Source organism: Eschscholzia californica, unplaced genomic scaffold (assembly GCF_041429995.1).
Source record: "Eschscholzia californica isolate CP2 unplaced genomic scaffold, dmEscCali1.0.p SCAF_1, whole genome shotgun sequence".
Lineage (NCBI taxonomy): Eukaryota > Viridiplantae > Streptophyta > Magnoliopsida > Ranunculales > Papaveraceae > Eschscholzia > Eschscholzia californica.
In genome coordinates this window covers 76,694,626-76,715,141 of record NW_028238198.1, presented here as the reverse complement: position 1 = coordinate 76,715,141, position 20,516 = coordinate 76,694,626, and the positions used below count along the sequence as shown (strand labels likewise).

Below are 20,516 nucleotides of genomic sequence, written 5' to 3'. Positions count from 1 at the left end.
TCTCTCATTCTTTATTGATTTGAACCCCTTCTTCCTTCCCCCACAAACCCTTTATGTATAAAACAAGGAACACCCTTTTCTTCCAAACAAAACCTTATAATATGTGTATATATATATACCACCAACATACCTCTTTCTCTCTCCTCTCACAACTCAATCTTTTGAGGGCTTTCTCTATCTTTTAAACAATGATCTTCAAGGGTTCTAACAAAGCTTCAACTCTCTCCTAATCAATCTTGGCCTCTCTAAATCTCTGTTTGTTTCTTTGAAGGGGTTAGATAGATAGAGAGAGAGAAAGTGTTTTCTTGGGGTTTCTAAGAGATGGGTAGTGGAGATAAACATCTATTGAACTTTCATCTTCATTTACCAAATCTTCATCATCATCATGGAAGCAAGAAAGAATCAGGAGGAGGAATTAGAGATATACCAAAAGGGTGTTTAGCTATCATGGTGGGTGGTGAAGGTGAAGAACAACAAAGATTTATAGTACCTGTTTTATATTTTAATCATCCACTTTTCATGCAATTATTGAAAGAAGCTGAAGAAGAATTTGGGTTTGATCAGAAAGGAACCATTACAATCCCTTGTTATGTTAAGGAATTTAAACAAGTTCAGAGTATGATTGATAGAGAAAAATCATTTCACCATCACCATCCCAACCACCACCATCATTATGATCATCATCATCACCATCATCATCATAATTTTCTTCTTCATCATGTTGGTTGTTTTGGGGATTAATTATGTAAAAAAGGAAAAATACAAAACCCTAATTGGGTTGTGTGTCAATTTTAATTATTAGTATAAATAGTTTGTGTAAATTTGGAAATTTTTTTGGAAGGGTCCATTTTATGATGATTTGTTTGAAGTTTTTGTGGAGTATGTTTTTTTTTCTTATTGAATAGCTTAAGAGTGAAGAAAGGGTATTTCATGAGAGATTTATGTCAACTCATAAACAAATCAGAGAAATTAAGATTGAGCTTAAAGGTTATACTTGTAAATATTAAGCAAAGTTTTTTTTATTATTTGTTCAATGAATTTGTATTTTTTTTTTTCTCCAATACAAAAATAAATGAATAAATTAGTATATTTGTTTTTGAGGTCAAGGACTTGCCAATTGGGGGAGATGGATATGGGGGGAGCTGAGTATGAGCTAAATCATTTTTGATCGTCTTAGCATGTGTATAAGCTACAAATTTTTGCTCAAGATAGATTTGCAAAATCATTTCATTTAGCCTACAAAAACTGGAAACTAATTAAGATTCTCCCAAAAAAAATTATGAAATGATGAGATGAAATAGAACGAGAAAGGGTTTTCCGGTGATTTTACTTGGAGAGTGAAATTCTTTTTGAGGGTTTTTACACTTGAAATACATCAAAAGGTAGCTCTCCGTATATGAGAAATAACCCTACATCTAGAAAGCTTGAAAGTTCTCTCAACTTTTAACACGCGCTAACAATCATTGGTTGGAGTGGTAAGAGGTATAATCTTCCACCTAAAAGTCAACGACTCGAGGCACACGCTGAACAATTAAAAAAAAAAAAAAAAAAAACCTTTTAACCTACTTCATGGTGGAGGGAGCCAGGGAGGTATCCAAAACAAGAAAGTATAGGGAATATTGAGTAAGTGGAATTTTAACGGTTGGAAGAACGTTAGGGGCAAATCTCTTGTTCTAAGAGGAAGTGGGTCCACCTTATGATCTCCCCTTGAGTGAAAGTCAAACATATTTTATAATCAATAATTTACAACCACTTAATGAAAAGAGAAGTGTAAGTTGGGTATATCAAGCATTGAATCTTATGATTTAGAAAACAAAATCTAAATTCCCCATTTTTCCCAAATCAAAAGATGGTTTTCATTTTTCAAGCTTTATATTTTTGTTTTGATTGTTTAAAACATAATTTAGTTTATAAAATAATACTAAATTAAAATACTATATAACTATTGTAATTTTGGTATTAAATTTTTTTGGATTTTTTTGGATTTTTTTTTTTTTTTTGTTGAAAGAAATTTTTTTGGATTTAGAATGGAGAAACACTCACCCATGGGCTCAATTTGAAGAAAGAAAAAGAGTAAGCTTGTCCATTAGGCATATCCAAAACGCATTAATATTTAATAATTAAATATTATTGTAGTTTTCTTTGCCTTAAAATGATTAGGTAGGTTGTTTGGCTTATTCCGTGAGGAGAAGGAGCCGGTAAAGAGGAGGTATCAAATATATCTTAATTAAAATTGTAGGTAGGTTTACTATTTAATTAAAAAAGACAAATATAATAAAGATATGATATTTGAGTCACTTATCTAAATGTCAATATTATTGTTCCCCATTTCATACGTCTTAATGTTGCAAAATGCAATAAGTTGGTTGAAGATTGTGATACATCACCATAACTAAGCCTACTAAAATTATACTCTTTTGGGACAGAGAAATTCAAATAATATTCAACAATTTAAGCCTCCTTTGTGTTTTCTTTTTGAGAATGAAGTACCCTTTGATCTTATCTATTCTTTTGATAATATCTCTAATAATTGGCTGTCAAAGTAAGATGAGTAAAAATTAGAAAGTAACCCACATATTGTATTACAGCGTTAGTCTAATTATATTTATCAGATCAAGTTTCAAAAGTTTCAAAAGTTTCAAAATCCATAATTCTATTACATGTGTACAAAATCCAAACAAGCGAAATTAGATGAATAGAACTACGTCTCTGAATTAAAATAATGGTTCCATACAAATGGAATGCTTCGTGCACGTAATAACCATAAGGGTTTATAAAATGTCAAGATACGAATATTCACATTCTAATTTGGTGTATTTTAATGGAAAATTATTATTCTTTTCCTTTCTTTTGAATTTTTTATATTCCAAGGGCTTATACATGCCCCAAGTAACCTCTCAGTCGAGCTCATGTCAGCTAACCAAATCTAAAGACCTCTTCTTTTCTAGTCTCTTGGAGAAGATTTTAAAGTAGTATTTTTTTTAAGAAAACCGAAAGTCTTATAAACTTATTTTAGAAGTCAACCATAACCCTTGACCCTTCTAATGAGACACAGACCAAAGACCTGTCTACTACCATGACTCCATAACAATTAAGAGGTACTAGAGGCACAAAAACACACTTTACAAGAACTCGGTTCTTTTAAAGTTTTGGTTTTGGGGTCGATCCCAAAGAATTTCTAATGAAGATCGACAAACTGGCCCGACATTGATAACAATTTTTTTTTTTTTTTTATAACGGATACCATATGATTACGATCACAACCATTCATGGAATTTTTGCTTGTCCTTTTGGAGATCTAAGGGATGGTATAACAAAGCTTATAATAAAAAAGAGAAATCCTGCATTTTTATAAAGTGTCCTCTTTCCATATGAAAACTCTAAAAATTTGTTGAATTTTGTGGATTTATCTTTCAACTCAAGTAGTTAAGTTGTTTATCAGTTAAATTTTATCAAATGGCTTATTTCTACACATTCTTCTTATTCACACGAACCATTCACCTACTTTACTAATATTTTCAATGGTCATGACTTTTCCCCCCATTATACACCATCATTAGTTATAAATAAATTCTCCTCATTCATAAAATAATATAAATTTACTCTTTTTATGATTAGTTTTTGTCGGCTGAAAGAAGAAAAATTGATCCATATACAAGAGGATCAACTCACCTGCCAAAATAAAATATCAAAATTGTACATCATTAGTTTTCACTGTTTTTCTCCTCATTTCACGGAACTTAAAGTCGTTTATTAAAAGTTTTTTTTTTTTTTTGGAAGTCGACTACGATCTACGTATGTCGTTACGTTTGGCACTTGAAAAATTGATCCATATACAAGAGGATCAACTCACCTGCCAAAATAAAATATCAAAATTGTACATCATTAGTTTTCACTGTTTTTCTCCTTATTTCACGGAGCTTAAAGTCATGTGTGTTTATTAAAAGTATTTTTTTTTTGAAAGTCGACTACGATCTACGTATGTCGTTACGTTTGGCACTTGATACATCATAGATGTGATAAGCTCGATAACCGCCCACTCAAACACTAACAAGACCGGGCCTATAGCCCAACAACATTATTTACACCCTAATAATCCCAATTCAAATAACTAAAGATTCCACCTTCTCTGGTGATTCGAACCTGGGACCTCCAGGGCTTTCTGGAGTTTATGTCAACACCTTGGAACCACTTGGGCTACCAACTGTTGACTTATTAAAAGTATTTGAATATTTCAAATACTGATTATAAAGGCCTTGAGAGTTGAGTCTATTATAGAGTGTAAAACATTTGGGATTTTGGATTTTGTTTCAAACATTTGGTATTTTCCAAATGATTGGGATCTTTTATTTTGTTTCAAACATTTGGGATTTTGTTCCAAACATGGTTTGTATATAGTTTTACACTCTATGAAACAAAAAAAAAAATCCCAAATCCCAAAGAATTTGAATGTTTCAAACATGGTTTGTATATAGTTTTACACTCTATGGGATTTGAGGGAACAAAAATCAGTTACAGTTATGTTGAAGACATTTGGGATTTTGTTTCAAACATTTAGTGTATTGTTGGTGATTTTTGGGTGTTTTACTTGTTTCAAACATTTATGGTTTTGTTGACGACATTTTGGGTTCTGTTTCAGACATTTAAGGGAATGTTGATGATTTTTTAGTGTTTTACTTGGTAAAAAAACCTTTGTTCTTCGTTTAGCATTTTGGGGGGCTTTGGAAATATTTTGGGTTCTGTTTCAAATATTTATAGTTTCGTTGTAGTTATTTCGGGTTCTGTCCCAGACATTCATGGGTTTGTTGGTGACTTTTGGGTGTTTTACTGAGTAAAAAAACTTTTGTTCTTAGTTTAGCATTTTGAGGAGTTCTTGGAAACAACATTTTAGGTTCTGTTTCAAACATTCAGAGGAATGTTGATGATTTTTTAGTGTTTTACTTGGTAAAAAAAACTTTTGTTTTTCGTTTAGCATTTTGGGGATTTTTTGAAACAATTAAAGTTATGTTGAAAACACTTTGGGTTCTGTTTTAAACATTGGCGGTTTTGTTCAGGACATTCTAAAGAATGTCAACTACAATGTTAGACATGTTCATAACATTTTATTTTTAAGATAACAAAAAATCATATTTTGTTCTTCAAAATACATGAGATGCAGAGACAATAAAAAATTTGTCTCAGGAACTAAACAAAATATGAAGAAACAATCAATAATGTTATGGACATTCTTAAGGTGCGTTTTTACATTGTTGACACTCTTTTGGATGAATAAGAAATTTACAAAATAAGAGTTAGCCATGTAAGGATTCATTTACTAAACAACATGAATTGAAATGTTTGGATCAATATATAAAATTCATAGACAAGAGTTTCTAAGACAAATAAGTAACATATGCAAACATTCTAATTAATGTTGGAGACATACGGAAGAATGACAACTACAATTGGGCTCGACATGATTCACAAACTAGCTTCTTATCATTATTTTGAGAAGTAACAGTTGTTTTATCCGGTTCCATAGATGAAAATTCTGCAAGTGGAATGGAAAAATGATTATATGCAGTTAAAATATAGGAAAATGCTCGAGACATTAAAACGAATGTCATCACCCTTGCTAAAAATGTTTAGAATTAGTGTAAAATGTCAAAGACATTCTCATTCAGAATGAATCCCGAATACGAAGAGGAAAAATGTACATTTAACAATTGATAAGTATGCTTCTAACAAAAGGGAAAGTTCTCATTATTGAAGAAGTGTCGGTATTTTGAACATAATGCTTCTTGCATTTTATATAATGTTTCAGCAACTAATTAAAATGTTTACACAACAATAGAGTATTCGGAACAAAACGATTAGTTCTAGGAATAATTTTAAAAATATGTACGGAGGATAGAAAATGTTACGGAAACAAAGGATTTTGTTTAAAACAATTCAAATAATGTTTACGTAAACATGATTGTATATGTATAACACCAAAAAACTAAAACATTGTTAAATGGAAAATCTGGAATATAAATGTGTGAAACATTTTTTAAAATGTTGTTTACATTACGAAGAATGTTTACATAAACTGTAGGGTGTTGTAAAAAAAACGAAAAGTTGTAGGAAAAATTATCAAAACTTGTACGGAATAACCAAAATGTTACAGATACATTCTCACCAAAAAGGATGAACACCATCAAAAATCTCAAAATCTTCAACAAATGATGAAGGATATATAAGAGGAAAAACAAAAAAAGATGAAATGTTTAAAACACCAAACGATTTCTGTAAAAAATAAAAAGGATGAAGTGTTTAAAACTAAAGATTAGGATTTTAGTTTAAAACATGACAAAAAATGTTCACAAAAATACACTGCGTTTGTATAACGAAGAAAAATGCACAAGAATCAACACAGAATTATATGCCTACGGGAAAGACATAATGCACAAGACATTTCTAAAATGTTTACAAATGTCGGAAAATGTAAAAGACAAAATATTCAAAATTAAGCATTATGTTAACAACACCACAAAAAATATTGACAAATATTTACAAGTGCTAAAAACATACGTAAAAGTGTTTAGAACAATTGATTACTGTAAAAAACAAAATCTGATTTATGATGGTAACATCTATAAAAAAAACTAAAGCATTTTTTAGTTTACTCGTTGCATTAACATCGTATTAACAACATATTTTAAAATGCTTAATGCACGAGTCAATTTGTCTGTTAAAAACCAACATATGCAAAAAACCGTAATTCTAGAGAGAGAGCCCGAAAAATAGATCTGAAGTTGTACTTTTTAGTCTCTTAAAAAAAATTGTATGTAAAGTTTTTTCACAGTATTGTTTTTGAAATTATATGGTGTGGAAGTAAAACCAATAAACTCCATAAGAAGATTGAACCTTATAAGATAAAGAAAGACTAAGAACAATCTCACCAATGAAGCTTCAAATACCTAGATCTGAAAATTTATATATTTATTTCTCTAAAACACCATGAAAACACCCTAAATCCAGATTTAGAGTTTCTTTCAACTGCCATTAAAGAAGATAAAAGATGATGATTGAAGATAAAAGAGTAGATGAGAGAAGATGAAGACGTACCTTCAAGGAAAAGAAGATCTGACGAAATTTTTCGGCGGAATGCAATGTCCGATCATCAAGTTTGGAGAAATAACAAAGAATTTCAGAGAGAAAGTTAGAAAATATTTTAGAGAGAGAAAGAGATATGTGTTTCTGATTTTAGAGAGTGAGAGAGTAGTGAGTGGTTGAGTATATATATAGGAGGGTAAGAGAGGGATTATGAAAGTATAAGAGGTCGTAGAGATGCGTTTTTGGGACGGATGGTGCCTGGAGATCCGTATTTGGGTTTGATATGAATAATATACGGATTTTGGGTTTTAAATGGGTTATTATTCCGGGCTGGGTTTTATTTGTTATTTGGGCCCAAAATTTGGATCTTTTATCAAAAATTTCTTTACAAAGGGTTGCAACTGTTTGCAAAGAAGAATACTCTGATTTTTAACTACATAAAATACAAATATTTGTACTTTTCATCACACAAAACACAAATGTTAGAGTTTTAACCAAACCAAATATTGCTTATATGTTTAACTTTTTTTTTTATGAGAACTTACATGTTTAACTTAAAATTTTAAAGTTGGACCTTCGACCTAATTTTCTAAAATTATTAAGTATTATACCAAAAAAATGGAATCAAGGCTAAAAGAAGAGATACGAAGGCTTTCACAAAACACCTCAACAAGAAAAAGAATAGAGACATAAGGTAAACTAAATATCACAAAAAGGTTACAAAATATAGCTCCTGAATCACGTTCGAAGACTCAGGATCAGCAAAGCCCACTTTAGTTGGGTAGCAGCATGTACATCTCTCCATTAGAGAGACCAGGCTATGAATTACAGTACATTGTTTCTAGAAGAGACTCTCTAGATCATAAATTGTAATAATCAAATGAAAAAGAATCTTATTTACCTAAGAGGATCAAAGTTCCTCAAGGGTAAAAAATTGACCTACCCACCATTTCAGCAGCACAAACCAGCAAGTTGAAATCGTCTTCTGAACTTCTGTAAGCTACGGTTCTTCCGTCCTCCAGAGAAAGAAAACTTTAAAGGCACTGACAGTAAGAACACATAAACGAAAATGGTAACTCGGTGCCATTCCAGAAAAAAAGCACCACAGGCATGGTATAAACATGGAAGATTGATTGCTTGAAGCACCTCCATTACTGGCTTGACTATGAACTTGGACTTGTATACACACATTTCTTCATCTAAACAAAGAATTACTACCACACATCTGGATGGAAGTCATGGAATTACTGATGTCTTGCATTTGAGCTACGAATTGTCACGCCATGTAAAAATTTTGTATACCCTAAGAAACTTAGCTTCCCGTCTGACTTTCTTATCCATTCACTAAGGACTGAGTAAGAAGAGGGGCCGAGATTCATTTCCTGCAAGAGTTTGTTTTTCTAGCTCAGCATAGGTTATAGTAAAGGTAAAGCCCGTGCTAGACCTGTTTTTATGCCATGGGCCGTGTCTAGGCGGTGGTGGCGCCAGGATACTCCACAGGGCAAGGGCCTTTGTTCAACACCAAGTATAACTAATATGTTAAATAAATGGATATGGACGGGTACCTGTGCTAGTTCCTCTACTGTTATGACTTTATTGCCATTATGTTCAAAATATTCAAAAGCAGCCGTTGCAATATTCTCCCAGTTTTCCAGAGCCTCAAGCTGATATGGACTTATTGAAGCAGCGCAAAACTCTTCGAAGTCCATCTTTCTGTAAGCAAGCGGTTCCATCTAAAAACCAAAGACCACAAAATTTGGTTATTTTCCCTCCAAAGTTAGTTGGCTCATGTGTCAACTGCCAAATGAGTAAATAACTTTGACACTAAATAGAAACTTCGGGACGTCTCACCGCATGTAAAATCTCAAGAACCCGCGAGTCCTTCATGGCATCGCTTGCATTACGACTGAGAGCCTGTGTTTGTGTTTTATCAATTATGACAAGGTTTTAGGTTTTAAGTAAATGAACAAGCTATCCATATAGAAGGAAGAAATAAAAATCGTCAATCAGATCTTGACAACCACCTATATTCCAAAGATAATAGAACTAAAAAACTGTTACCATTTTGAAATTCTCAAGAGAGATCTGGCCATCTCTACTTGGTTCCAATAGCTTATACTGAGCTCTTAGATAGACAAGTTCATCTTCTGTTAAAGCTTTTGACAGAGCCTGAAATCATAAAAACAAGTTGTGAGAATAGCAAGCAGTAGCTTCTTCTTTCAAATGTTCAGTTCTTTGATCAGTGAAATACTACCATTTTAGTACCGAAAAAACAATTAAAGTTTCTTCATTTAGTAATTTATAGCTTCCTTGGATTTGTCTACACAAATTTGACCAATCAGGTAGAGATGATACCTTTAGAGCTGCATGCTTAAATGATGTTGATCGAAGGTATGACTTGACTAACTTAAAAATCAATATATCTAAAGGAATAGAACGGTTATCGTCTCGTAACCATGGATGACCTGCACAATGAGAACTGCTAATTAGTTCAAACTTTCAATGACTAAGTAATACCAAACTTTTTTGTACTAGCAAAGCATAAAACTTTTATACGAACTGAAATTGAAGAAACTGATTAAATAATGATTGGTCGGATTAATTAAGCGATAAAATAAAAACACTGGGTAGCTGACGATTTGGACCACTTACATAGGGCTTGAGCTGCAGTCAATCTTTTCCGGTGATCCTTATTCAAAAACCTTTTTACGAAATCTTTGGCTTCTGGAGATACTCCAGGCCATGGCAAATCGTCAAAGTTAGGATGGGCTCTAAGAACAGCACGAAAAATTCCTGACTCTGTTCGGGCCCAGAAAGGTCGACTTCCACATAACAAGATATATGTTATGACTCCAATACTCCAAATGTCTGCTTCGACGCTATATGACCTATGAAGGACTTCAGGTGCAACATAGTATGCACTTCCAACAATATCATTGAGTCTTTCATCTACAAAGAACAAGAACTTTATTATCTTTTGTGTGAATTTGCAGCATTTAACAGTAATTCAATTCAAACATAAAAACGAGAGACATTAAAAATGGGAATTCAAAATTCTACATTAAGGCTTAATCGAGAATAAGCATTTCTGGAGTGGTAAGAGTACAGTCTTTCAAAAATTAGAACTATTAGAAATTACAAATGTGTTATGGTTAATTGACATAGGAGAATTGTATCAACTCTGCTGTCATGTCAAGATCTGCAAGATCTTAATAAGGATAGTTAACACTTAGAGCAACCATTGCCAAAATTCAACATTCTTCAGTTATGGTGGCTAAAATACCAATGAGAGGGAAAGCTAAATAACCAGGAACACCATAAAAGTACATCTATGGTTATTTTAGAAGTAGCCACAGGGAACACCTCGCGCCACATCACCCACCAACAGATGAACATTAGGTCTTCATTCAAATGCTCTTTCCAGCTGAGGCATTATTTGATGTGACTCGACTTACAACCCTCGAGCTCTAACTTATACCACAAGAACAACCAGTATATGAGCAAGTTCACTTCTTCCATAGGGAGATGCACCAAATCATCAAAGCGCAGCTCTTGATTGATAGGTACACAAAATTAAGGATAATTTGGTGAACTTCAGATCCAGTAAATGCAACTTTAAGCTTTAACACCTAAACTATAGACATCAGATTTCTGCACTAACTTTTTATAATAAATGTTTGATATATGAAAGTGACATTTGCGATCTACAACAATAATTTTTTATGTTGTCCAAATGAGACTAGAAGGGGGTGATTAAGAGAAGTTCTCATTTTATTTTGTGAGAGAAAATCGAGAGTAAGTTATACTTTTCCTCTTAGAATTTAAGAGTTCGCTAAATGTGGAGTAATGTTTTCGAAATTTTTGTGCAGAGATTCTATAGGTGCAAAGACCCACAAGTCTTTCGGTCTTTCGTCCTTCCAAAGTGATAGGGTATTGATAACTAGAACCACGAACCACCTAACAAATTACATTAGGACTATAATTAAAATCAGAAAAACGTCGGTAGTTTAATGTTTCATAGTTGCCAGCACAAAACATACCAAAAACATTGTTGGATAAATGGTAGAGTAAAACAACACAAATATTAAGTATTACCTGGTCTGATGAAGTCAGACAGGCCGAAATCAATCAGCTTCATTTGAGCGTCGTTGTCTTTTGTTGCAAAAAGAAAATTCTGTGCAGTTAAGAGGTTAAAGATTTAATATACTTTTGCAGGGTAGAAACAACAGGTAAACATGAAAAGAAAATTTATTAAATTAACAATCAATCAAGTAAAACATTGAACACAATAATGAGACTAGACGCCAACCTCTGGTTTTAAATCTCGGTGCACAACACCTTGAAGATGACAAAACGCAACTACACCTAAAATTTGAATGATGACAGACTTTGCATCTTGCTCGGTGTACTTTCCACCTCTGCAATAAGTGATTATCATTTAGCAACTTCCAATAAACCCCTCCTAAGAACTCGACACTACACAGAAAAAACTCCATAAATAGCTCCCAAAGACATTTATTGCCTTACCTGGATAAAATTCTGTCTAGTAATTCTCCACCTTCACACAATCTGATAAGAATGCAGACTTAAATATAATCAGAAATTTATTTTGATAAGATCAGCAAATTACCAAAACAATGTCTATTTAACAGCAAGGCCTAACATTTTATACTACTTTCATGAGTTAAATCTTCAAAGCCGACCCAATGTATACTCGCACACTAGTTTTAAGGATAAATACGGGTCTAAAGCAGAATGTCAAGTACCTAGACTGATGTTTGATGTAATCAACTTCTGAACCTCTCAAGATATTTTCAGATGCTGATTGAACAAAAACTCATTTTAAGCCAAAACAAGAGGAAATAAAACAATCATCCTCGTGTGATTAGTAAAATGGATCGTTAATGCTCCTTTTACTCCTCTGATTTGTATGTATCTGTAAGAACTGTGCTAAAATATAACGAAGTTAAGAAACAACATACTCCATGATTAGGTAGACGTTATTTGCATCCTCACATGCATCATGATATTTGACCATATTTTTATGTCCAGATAATGCTTTCAAGATTTTCACCTCCCTACGGACATCTTCTATTGATATAGCTGTTGTCATCTGCCAAAAAAGGTCATTTAGTTTTCTGTATTAGCTCAAATTAACAACCCAGTTGTAAAGATTACATGAAATCAAGAAAAGCATCCAAACATTTCATAATATAGGAAAAATATCGATACTGAAGCATGGGAAAACAGACACAGCACATAATTGCAACCCTATAGCCTATATGACCATCATTTTGAACTCAGAGTTCAGACCTAGATCTCACTTGGCCTGGTATTGACTATCGAATGTCTTAACCAAAGTCGACCTCCGGAGTAGTCTAGGTTTATCCCTTTCCCCTTGATAGATTTCCTCCACACATGCTTATTAAACTTTTGATGAAATACCATGCATCATTTGCTTTCTTTCTATCAATCATGACATGTATCATAAGTGTACACCTTAATAGCCTGCAATACATTCCTATCTGAAAGTCCGCTCTTAAAGTCTAAACACAAGTATGTTTCCATGAAATTGATATACTCAAGTCGAGTCCACGTCAATCCTCCACGGGAACTGTCAAAACCTACATGCATTATACGAAAAGAAAGAAGGTTTTTTAACAGTAATGCATCATAGGCATGATGACTCGTGACATTTATTAACTATCAACTGTGGAGAACGGACAGGCTGACAAATTATCAATTAAATCAAGTTCTCTTAATTGACAATACTTATTTTCTCCATATTACCTATGACTTTAAGATCAACCCAATAAATGGTATAGGAATCAAACTCGTGGTTTAACTGATTTTGTTGTAAAGCTCTCCTACCTCTCCTTCTGGCACTTTTCTTTCATTTAACTACTATCCTTCATCCGACTCCGAGATTTTCTCACTCGAGCTTTCTATTTCGTCTAATACTCGAATACAACCACATTATCACCTTAACTCTAGAAGCTTCACTGGAGATCCTCTATGGTCTTCTAAAGTTCAACCCTTTAAACCAACCTAATATCAGAATTATCCGTAGCTTCAACTAGAGAACAAACTAACTGTAAACCCATAATACAAGAGTCAAACTACTTAGTAACCTAAATTTGGTCCTTTTCCAAGGCCAATTTGTAGCTGCACTTATCAAGCATTTTGCGTTATCAAGCATTTCATACTGTATCTAAATTAAATTATCAAATGCAGTATGATTCACGCCAACGAATTTCATTCTCAACTAATCAGAACAAAAATCATCAAACTACTCCTACTCCTCTGAGAGACGGATTGAATCGATTAAAAAATGCATCAAAGAACGAGAAAATCTATTTGCTCTTATTCAGTAGAAACAAAACAATGCAACAAATTAGATTGATTCAAGAAAAGTTATATAGAACAAATTAGAAAGAGAGTAAAAACAAACTGAAGAACATTAATCAAGATTACTACCTTAGCTTTAGAAATGATCTTAACTGCAACTTCGTGACCTTTAAGTTCACCTTTCTTTCCTTTAGCCAAACAAGTATGACCAAAATGCCCTCTCCCAACCTCCTTCCCCAATTCATACTTTGCTGTAAAATTCTTTCCATAACCAAAACTCTTATCTAAATGCCTCTCCGCTACTCCTTCCTCTTCTGGAATCGCTCCTTCCTTAGGCGTAGACGAAGATCCCTTCCTCCTCCTCCTTAAAGCAGCCCTAATATGCTTCGCCGGTGATGGCGGAGGAAAAGGTCGTCCGAATATTTTCAAAGGAGTCGATCTTCCCGATCTGGCAGGCGACGGAGTTACTCCACCGGGAAGTGGACTCGTTCCTTGCGGATACGGACTCGGCCAAGGACTCGTCGATGAAGATCGACCTGGTGTTTTTCTCGCTATGCTGTTAGTATTCGTCGAAGTTGATGGAGTTTGAGGTCGATTTCCATTACCGTTGATTACTTCAACTGTATCAGGGACTTCTTCAATGACTGAGACGCTTTTCGCATAACACTGCCCCATCGGTGAGTTTGATCGATGATCAAAGTTTGAACATCAAAGTTTGAAGATCTACTACAGAAAATTCCGAAAGACCGATGATGAAGATAAAGATTCCGGGTGGAAAAATGATTGACAAATGAAGATCGAGAATGGAAGTATAGAAGAAAACGTTAAAGAGAGAGAATAAATCGAAGTCTGAGTCAGAGAGTGAAGTTTTCAAATAGCGTTTTTTTAGAGAGAGAAAGTCTTTTAGTGAGAGAAAGAACAAGAGAACTGATGGAAGCAACCAAAAGGTCCAAAACAAAGTTAATATTTTTATTTTATTACGGATACCCCCCTCACCAGAATTATCTAATTAGGGATACCCTTTTTGTTTAACTTCCAATTAAGGTTACTCCTTTAACTTACAGAATCTGTTGGATTTTGTCCACCAGCTTTTGGTGCAGTGGTTGGACATCCCTCTTAAGTCATGAGATCGTGGGATCGAGTCTCGATAGAAGCAGTTTGTTATCAAGATTTATCTCATGTAATTTAGGCTATAAATAAAGTAAATAAATTTATCGAGTTTTAGGCATCTTTCATGTTTTTGGGTTTTAGGCATCTTTCATTCATGGTTTAAATTAGGTGGTTATCGTGTTCATCACATCCATGATGTATCAATGCCTTGTAACGACTAAAGTATATCGTAGTCAAATTCTCAAAAAAAAATCTGTTGGATTTTGGTTGGTTTCCACATGTGTGGTTACACGTGCGGAAATAAACGAAAATGACTCTTTACTCTTCTTTCTTGTCTCTAATTTCTCTTTGTCCTCTTCGTTATCGCCTTTGTTGCTAGTCACCTCACCACCCTCACCAACCAACACCATCATCTCTTTTTTTTATTTATTTGTTTCCACTAATTATTTTTGTCTTTACATAGTCTATGTTCTTCAACTATCTATCGCTCGCAACTCTCTTTCCTTCATTGCCAAGTGAGAGAGATGGCGAGGGGATAGAGATAAATAAGTCAAACAAATATGAAGACGGTGGTGACGATGATGGTTGTAGCTGGTTACGTTGGTGGTTGTTGGAGGTGGTGATAGTGAAGAAGGTAGAGAAATCTTTTGCACACGTATGAACAGCAAGTGTAAAAACAAACCAAAATCTAATGGATCTTGTGAGTTGAGGGGTATCTCTAAATGTACATTAGTGATGAAGGGTATCTCTAAATGTTAGTGATGAAGGGTATCTCTAAAATTCTCAACAACAAGGGAAAACAGTACTTATTGATGAACGTAATTGTACGGAAAATATCTACCACACGTTCTGAACAGGCGAGCTGGAGATCTACAGTCTATATTTCAAATACTAACCATTGGATGAGACTTTCGGGATTTAAGTGGTAATTGGCGCGGTATTAGTAGAGCAGAAATGATTTCTCAATTCATCACGGGCGGAGTAGGTCCCACTTAACACTACTAAATTACTGATCTGGTCCCAAGACACATGGTTTTCATCTCTTAGTTTGGATTATACAATTACAATCTAACGGTGGTAAATTAATTTAATAATTGGAGGGAGGAAGCAATTTGAGATATTCCGGGATTTAACAAGTTTAGCCGACATGTAACTCCTTAAACAGGGGAATCAAAAGGAGATACATCCACTGTCACCTATTAGTTGTCTAAGTGGTTGATAGTGTTGAGTGTTGACATAAACTTCAACTCGTGAGGTTATTTAGTATGTTGTTGGTTTAGAATCTTTTTATTAATAGTTTATCTTAGACGGTTATCGTATTTGTCACATCTTAATGATTGTATCAACTCATGTGTAATGACTAACGTAGATAAAAAAATCATAATTCATTTAAAAAGGGTTATTTCTCAAATAGCCACCAACTTTGTGACCGTTTTCCTGTCTAGCCCCCTACTTTATAAAAAATATCCAGGTGACATTCTTTTTCAGTTACCGTTATAACTCCGTTACCTAGTCATCACTTATCTCTCCTCCATCTCATCTCCACTCTCTGCCATCTCATATTCTCGCCACCTCATCGTCTTCGCCGACGACCTTCAAACGTAAAAAAAACAAATAAAATTCCTCTCTCTCTCTCTAAAAAAAACTTTTCTCTGTATCTACATCTGGTTCACCAGATCTAAATAGAGATGAGAGAGGATTTTTTTTTTATGTTTGAAGATCGTCGGCCGAAAAATTGGCCGGCCGACGACCTTCGTCGGTGAAGACGATGAGGTGGCGAGAAGATGAAGTGACAGAGAGGAGAGAAAAGTGATGACTAGTTAACGGAGTTATAACGGTAACTGAAAAAGGGGGTCATCTTGATATTTTTGATAAAGTAAGGGGCTAGGCAGGAAGCCAGTCACAACGTTGGGGGATATTTGGGGAATAACCCTTAAAAAAGATACATATATAACCATTTATCACCTACTGTAATCTTCATCACGAAATTATCTATAGTCATTTACTATTACTTCTTTTGTTTAAGAAATAAATATTTCATCAGCTTGTGGAAATAATACGTTTTCGTCTAACTGTTTTTAAGTTTATACTCAGCTACTTGAAAATAAACTAATGATCGTCACAACTATAAAAATCGTTTTCTAACCCATGTGTTAACGGGAATGACTATCAATGAAAATAAATAGTATTGTCGAAAACTAAATGTTGTTTGATAAAAACATGAAGGGCATTAGCTACAAGTTGGTATAATTGAAAACCATAACCAACTAATCTCACATATTAGTTCAACAAAAAAAACAACTAATCTCACATATTTGGTGTACAATATCATAATTAGAATCTGTTCAACTTATGTTTAATTTTAGAGTTATTTTCTTTTTGGCCCCCTACTTTGTGACCAACTTTTTCTTTTGGCCCCCTATTTTTCATAAATTCAAATTTGACCTCATATTTTCAAGTAAATGCCATAACTACCCTTCCTAATTTCAAAATAAAATATTAAAAAAAGAGATATTTCCACTTCATCTATTTTCAAGTAAATGTCATAACTACCGATTTTTTTCTCTTTTTTCTTAATATTTTTTTTTATAGTTTTATTTTGAAATTAGGAAGAGTAGTTATGACATTTATTTGAAAATAGGAGGTCAAATTTGAATTTATAAAAAATAGGAGATCAAAAAAGAAATTGGTCACAAAGTAAGGGGTCAAAAAGGAAATAACTCTTAATTTAAATTAGCTATTACACGTGCTTCCTTGAAATCATTGAATCAGATGGATTTGATTTGTTTTTATGGTTTTAGTCGGACGGGTTGTGGTCATTTTAATTTATAAGTGTAAAATAGAGTTTTTTTTTTTTTGATGAAGGTGTAAATAGAGCTTTACTTTACAAGCTAGTGTTTGTAGTCATTTTACAAGTGTAAAAGAGAGTTTCACCTTCTGAGCTAGTGTTTAAAGTGAGATATACCAAAGACTATTTTGAAGTATGTAAGTTCCATAAACAAACCCACATGGTATCAAAACTTACGTTTACTAAAGTCTTTAAGTCTTCTTTTTAGTTGAAAGTGTCTTTCGGTTTTAATGCAGCCGAGGAAACAGTCTTCCTGATGTTGGAGTGAGAGAATGCAGACCACTTTACATTATTCCTTTTTTGTTTGTATATTCTTTATGTGTTTTCCTTCCATCTATATGAAGTACGGGTAGGTTCAATTTAGAAATGATTTCAAGTGGAATTTTGTTGGGAGTGCCTTTGCAATTGTGAAGGGAAGGGTGTACAAACAACCTAATTCTACAAATCTCAATCCCAACTCTCTTGTCTTGGTCCGACCAAGTATTTGGCTATAAACAACTTATTTTCTTTTAGAACATAAATCAGAAGAAGACGAACATATAGAGCTTCCCCTGTGTCGACCATTACGAGAATAACATTACACTGGAAATGGCAGGGTTGGCCCTGATTTTTTGGTGGCCCGAAGAGAGGTCTGAAAATTTGGCCCCGTTTATCAAATTGTAAAACGTATAAATGTATTACATGAAAACCATAAGTACCGCAAAATATTTTCATCATATTTATATAACAAATTAGTTTTTTGATAATTACAATCACTGAAATATCGTTCTTCTTAAATTTTTCGATGCAAAGTCACTAATAATCGTCGAATAATCAAGACTGTCAGCAATATCCTTCTCAATAGATAATATAGCTAACCCGTTTAATCTTTCTTGCGACATAGTAGATCGAATATAAGACTTAATCAACTTCGACTTAGAAAAACTTTTTTCTGTATGGACAACATTAACTGGTATCGTTAACATAATTCTATAAAAAATCCATGTGTTCGGGTAACAACCTTTCATATCTTTCAAAAAATTTAGCACTTTAATCTTTTGACTCATTTGGTAAAAGACGCTTCAACACTTTCAATTCAGAAAATAAGTCTAATACGTCTATGTCATATGACTCATTATACTTGAAAAAGGTTTCAGGCCGACCACATGAATCTATCAAATCCACATCATCTAGGGAGTTTAACTTTTTTTAACTCAAACAGAAAACAAAATATATCTCTGTTCTTCTAAAACTGACCAACATACAACAAAGAACGATAGACTTTGTTTCTAGAAATTGAATAAACAGTCCGGTTTGGCACCTTGGCTTGCAGAAAAAAAAGGATACCTGGATTTCATGATTTGAATATTTAAAAAACATTTTTGTTTCACAAGTCAAATAAACTGTTATGCCCGCCCACCATTCATTTAAAGATCATCACATTTGGTGGCCCTTTTTACTTAACATTTGTTAAATGGGATCCTATAATTTAGTTAGAGTTGGGCTTCTTATAGATTTCTTAAAGAAATTAATGTCTTGGTGGCCCCTAAAAGCCGGTGGCCCGAAGCAACGCCTTGTTCGCTTTGGTCCAGGGGCACCCTTGGGGAATGGGGACTCTAACAATCAAGAACGTAACGTCTAGGTCCTCTTCACTCATTGTCGATTAGTTTTGAGTTGAGTGACCACAAGCTTAACACAGTACCAAAGCTAGGCCCACACGTGATAGACGTAAAAGGCCACATGTACTTTACACGTGAGAGGGCGCCTGCCCACAAACTTAACACGCTATCAAAGCTAGACCAACACTTGATAGACATAAAAGCCACACATATTGTACGTCACTCGAAAAGAAAAAGATTCTTATTAGACTCAACGAACACCACACGTGAGGGGTTGTGTGAGAATAGTCCTACATTGCCACATTGGAAATGGACACTCCAACAACTTTCTTTCTTTCTATCTTTCTTTCTTTAACAATGTAAGTGTGAATTTATAGATCAATTGATTTCATTCAAATTGGATTTTTAGTAACACGAGTGAACTTATAACTTCCCTTCCAAGTTGTATCCTTTTTTGTCTGACCCACTACATTTGGTGCTTAGGAAGTATATTATTCGAATCTTATTGTTTCAAATAGAAAGATGCCTTTGGGCTCTTTCTTTTCTCCATTGCAATTATCTATATGTATAATATCGAACACTCAACCTAATAACTCGAGCAAGCAGAGTGCCACTAGTTGAGTTGGTCCGACGAGATATTTATCTCTTGAGATTAAGTTTTTCATTTTAGATCCTGTCTGTCCAACTCGAGCCTGATTTCCGTCGGTCTAAGTAACATATTTCATATAGGCGTATTCTTTGGCGCTTCCTAAAATCTCCTAGATGAGTCAATCTAGATTGACTTATGCAAATTTATATTTTAGGCCACAAACTCACTTGATTGTGTGTTTAGCCTCTGATTTTCATCTTCACCTCTCCTCCACCGCCACAAATTTTGACCACCATCGCCATTTCCGACCATCGATCAAGTCACACTGTCTCTCTCCCTCTCAATGCCTTTCTCTCACTGTCTCACAGACACTCTCTTTTACTGTTTATCTATTTTCCTCTTTGTAGATTTATATCTCTCTTTTGTTGTCTCGCTCGTTTTAGATCTCTCTAGCCTTCTCTTTCACTCTTCGTAGATTCCTCCCTTTTGTTGTCTTTCTCTCTCGCTCACTCTCTCTAAACCCTTGACTTCGAGGAGCGTTTCAGAATTCGTGGCAAGGAACGAGAGATCAGTGCTTGATCAACCACGAATTCCTCGCGAGGAACTGTGAGTTTGTGTGTGAGAGAGATATACAGTGAGCGAGAGATAAAACACGAGAGAGAGAGAGAGAGAGAGAGAGAGAGAGAGAGAGATAGAGAGAGAGAGAGAGAGAGAGAGAGAGGGAGAGAGAGATACAATGAGAAAACGACAGAGAAAGAACGAAAGAGAAAGAGACAATGAGTAAACGACAATAAAAGACACACTGAGATACAATAAGAGAAAGGAAGAGATAAAGATAAAGACACGGGGAGATGATGACTAAGAGAAAAAACAAGAATTTGATTTTTGGGCCGAAAGTGAAGATGTCACTTATGATGTGTTTGGATGACGGATCATGAATCCGCAG

At 34.1% G+C, this 20,516-nt stretch overlaps 1 protein-coding gene and 1 pseudogene across 1 annotated transcript; one reads left to right on the top strand and one right to left on the bottom strand.

The window, feature by feature from the left end:
- Nucleotides 1–868, top strand: LOC147569312 (auxin-responsive protein SAUR32 pseudogene; annotated as a pseudogene).
- Nucleotides 869–7,759: 6,891 nt separating this feature from the next.
- LOC147569311 (CDPK-related kinase 3-like) lies at nucleotides 7,760–14,401 on the bottom strand. Its single transcript, XM_086655797.1, has 11 exons — nucleotides 13,555–14,401; nucleotides 12,060–12,190; nucleotides 11,605–11,646; nucleotides 11,387–11,495; nucleotides 11,173–11,251; nucleotides 9,730–10,026; nucleotides 9,433–9,542; nucleotides 9,139–9,246; nucleotides 8,929–8,991; nucleotides 8,643–8,810; nucleotides 7,760–8,459 (listed from the first exon to the last, which is right to left on the bottom strand). The coding sequence occupies exons 1-11, from the start codon at nucleotides 14,098–14,100 to the stop codon at nucleotides 8,322–8,324; spliced, it is 1,791 nt and encodes a 596-aa protein (XP_086511923.1). The 5' UTR covers nucleotides 14,101–14,401; the 3' UTR covers nucleotides 7,760–8,321.
- Nucleotides 14,402–20,516: the final 6,115 nt, after the last annotated feature.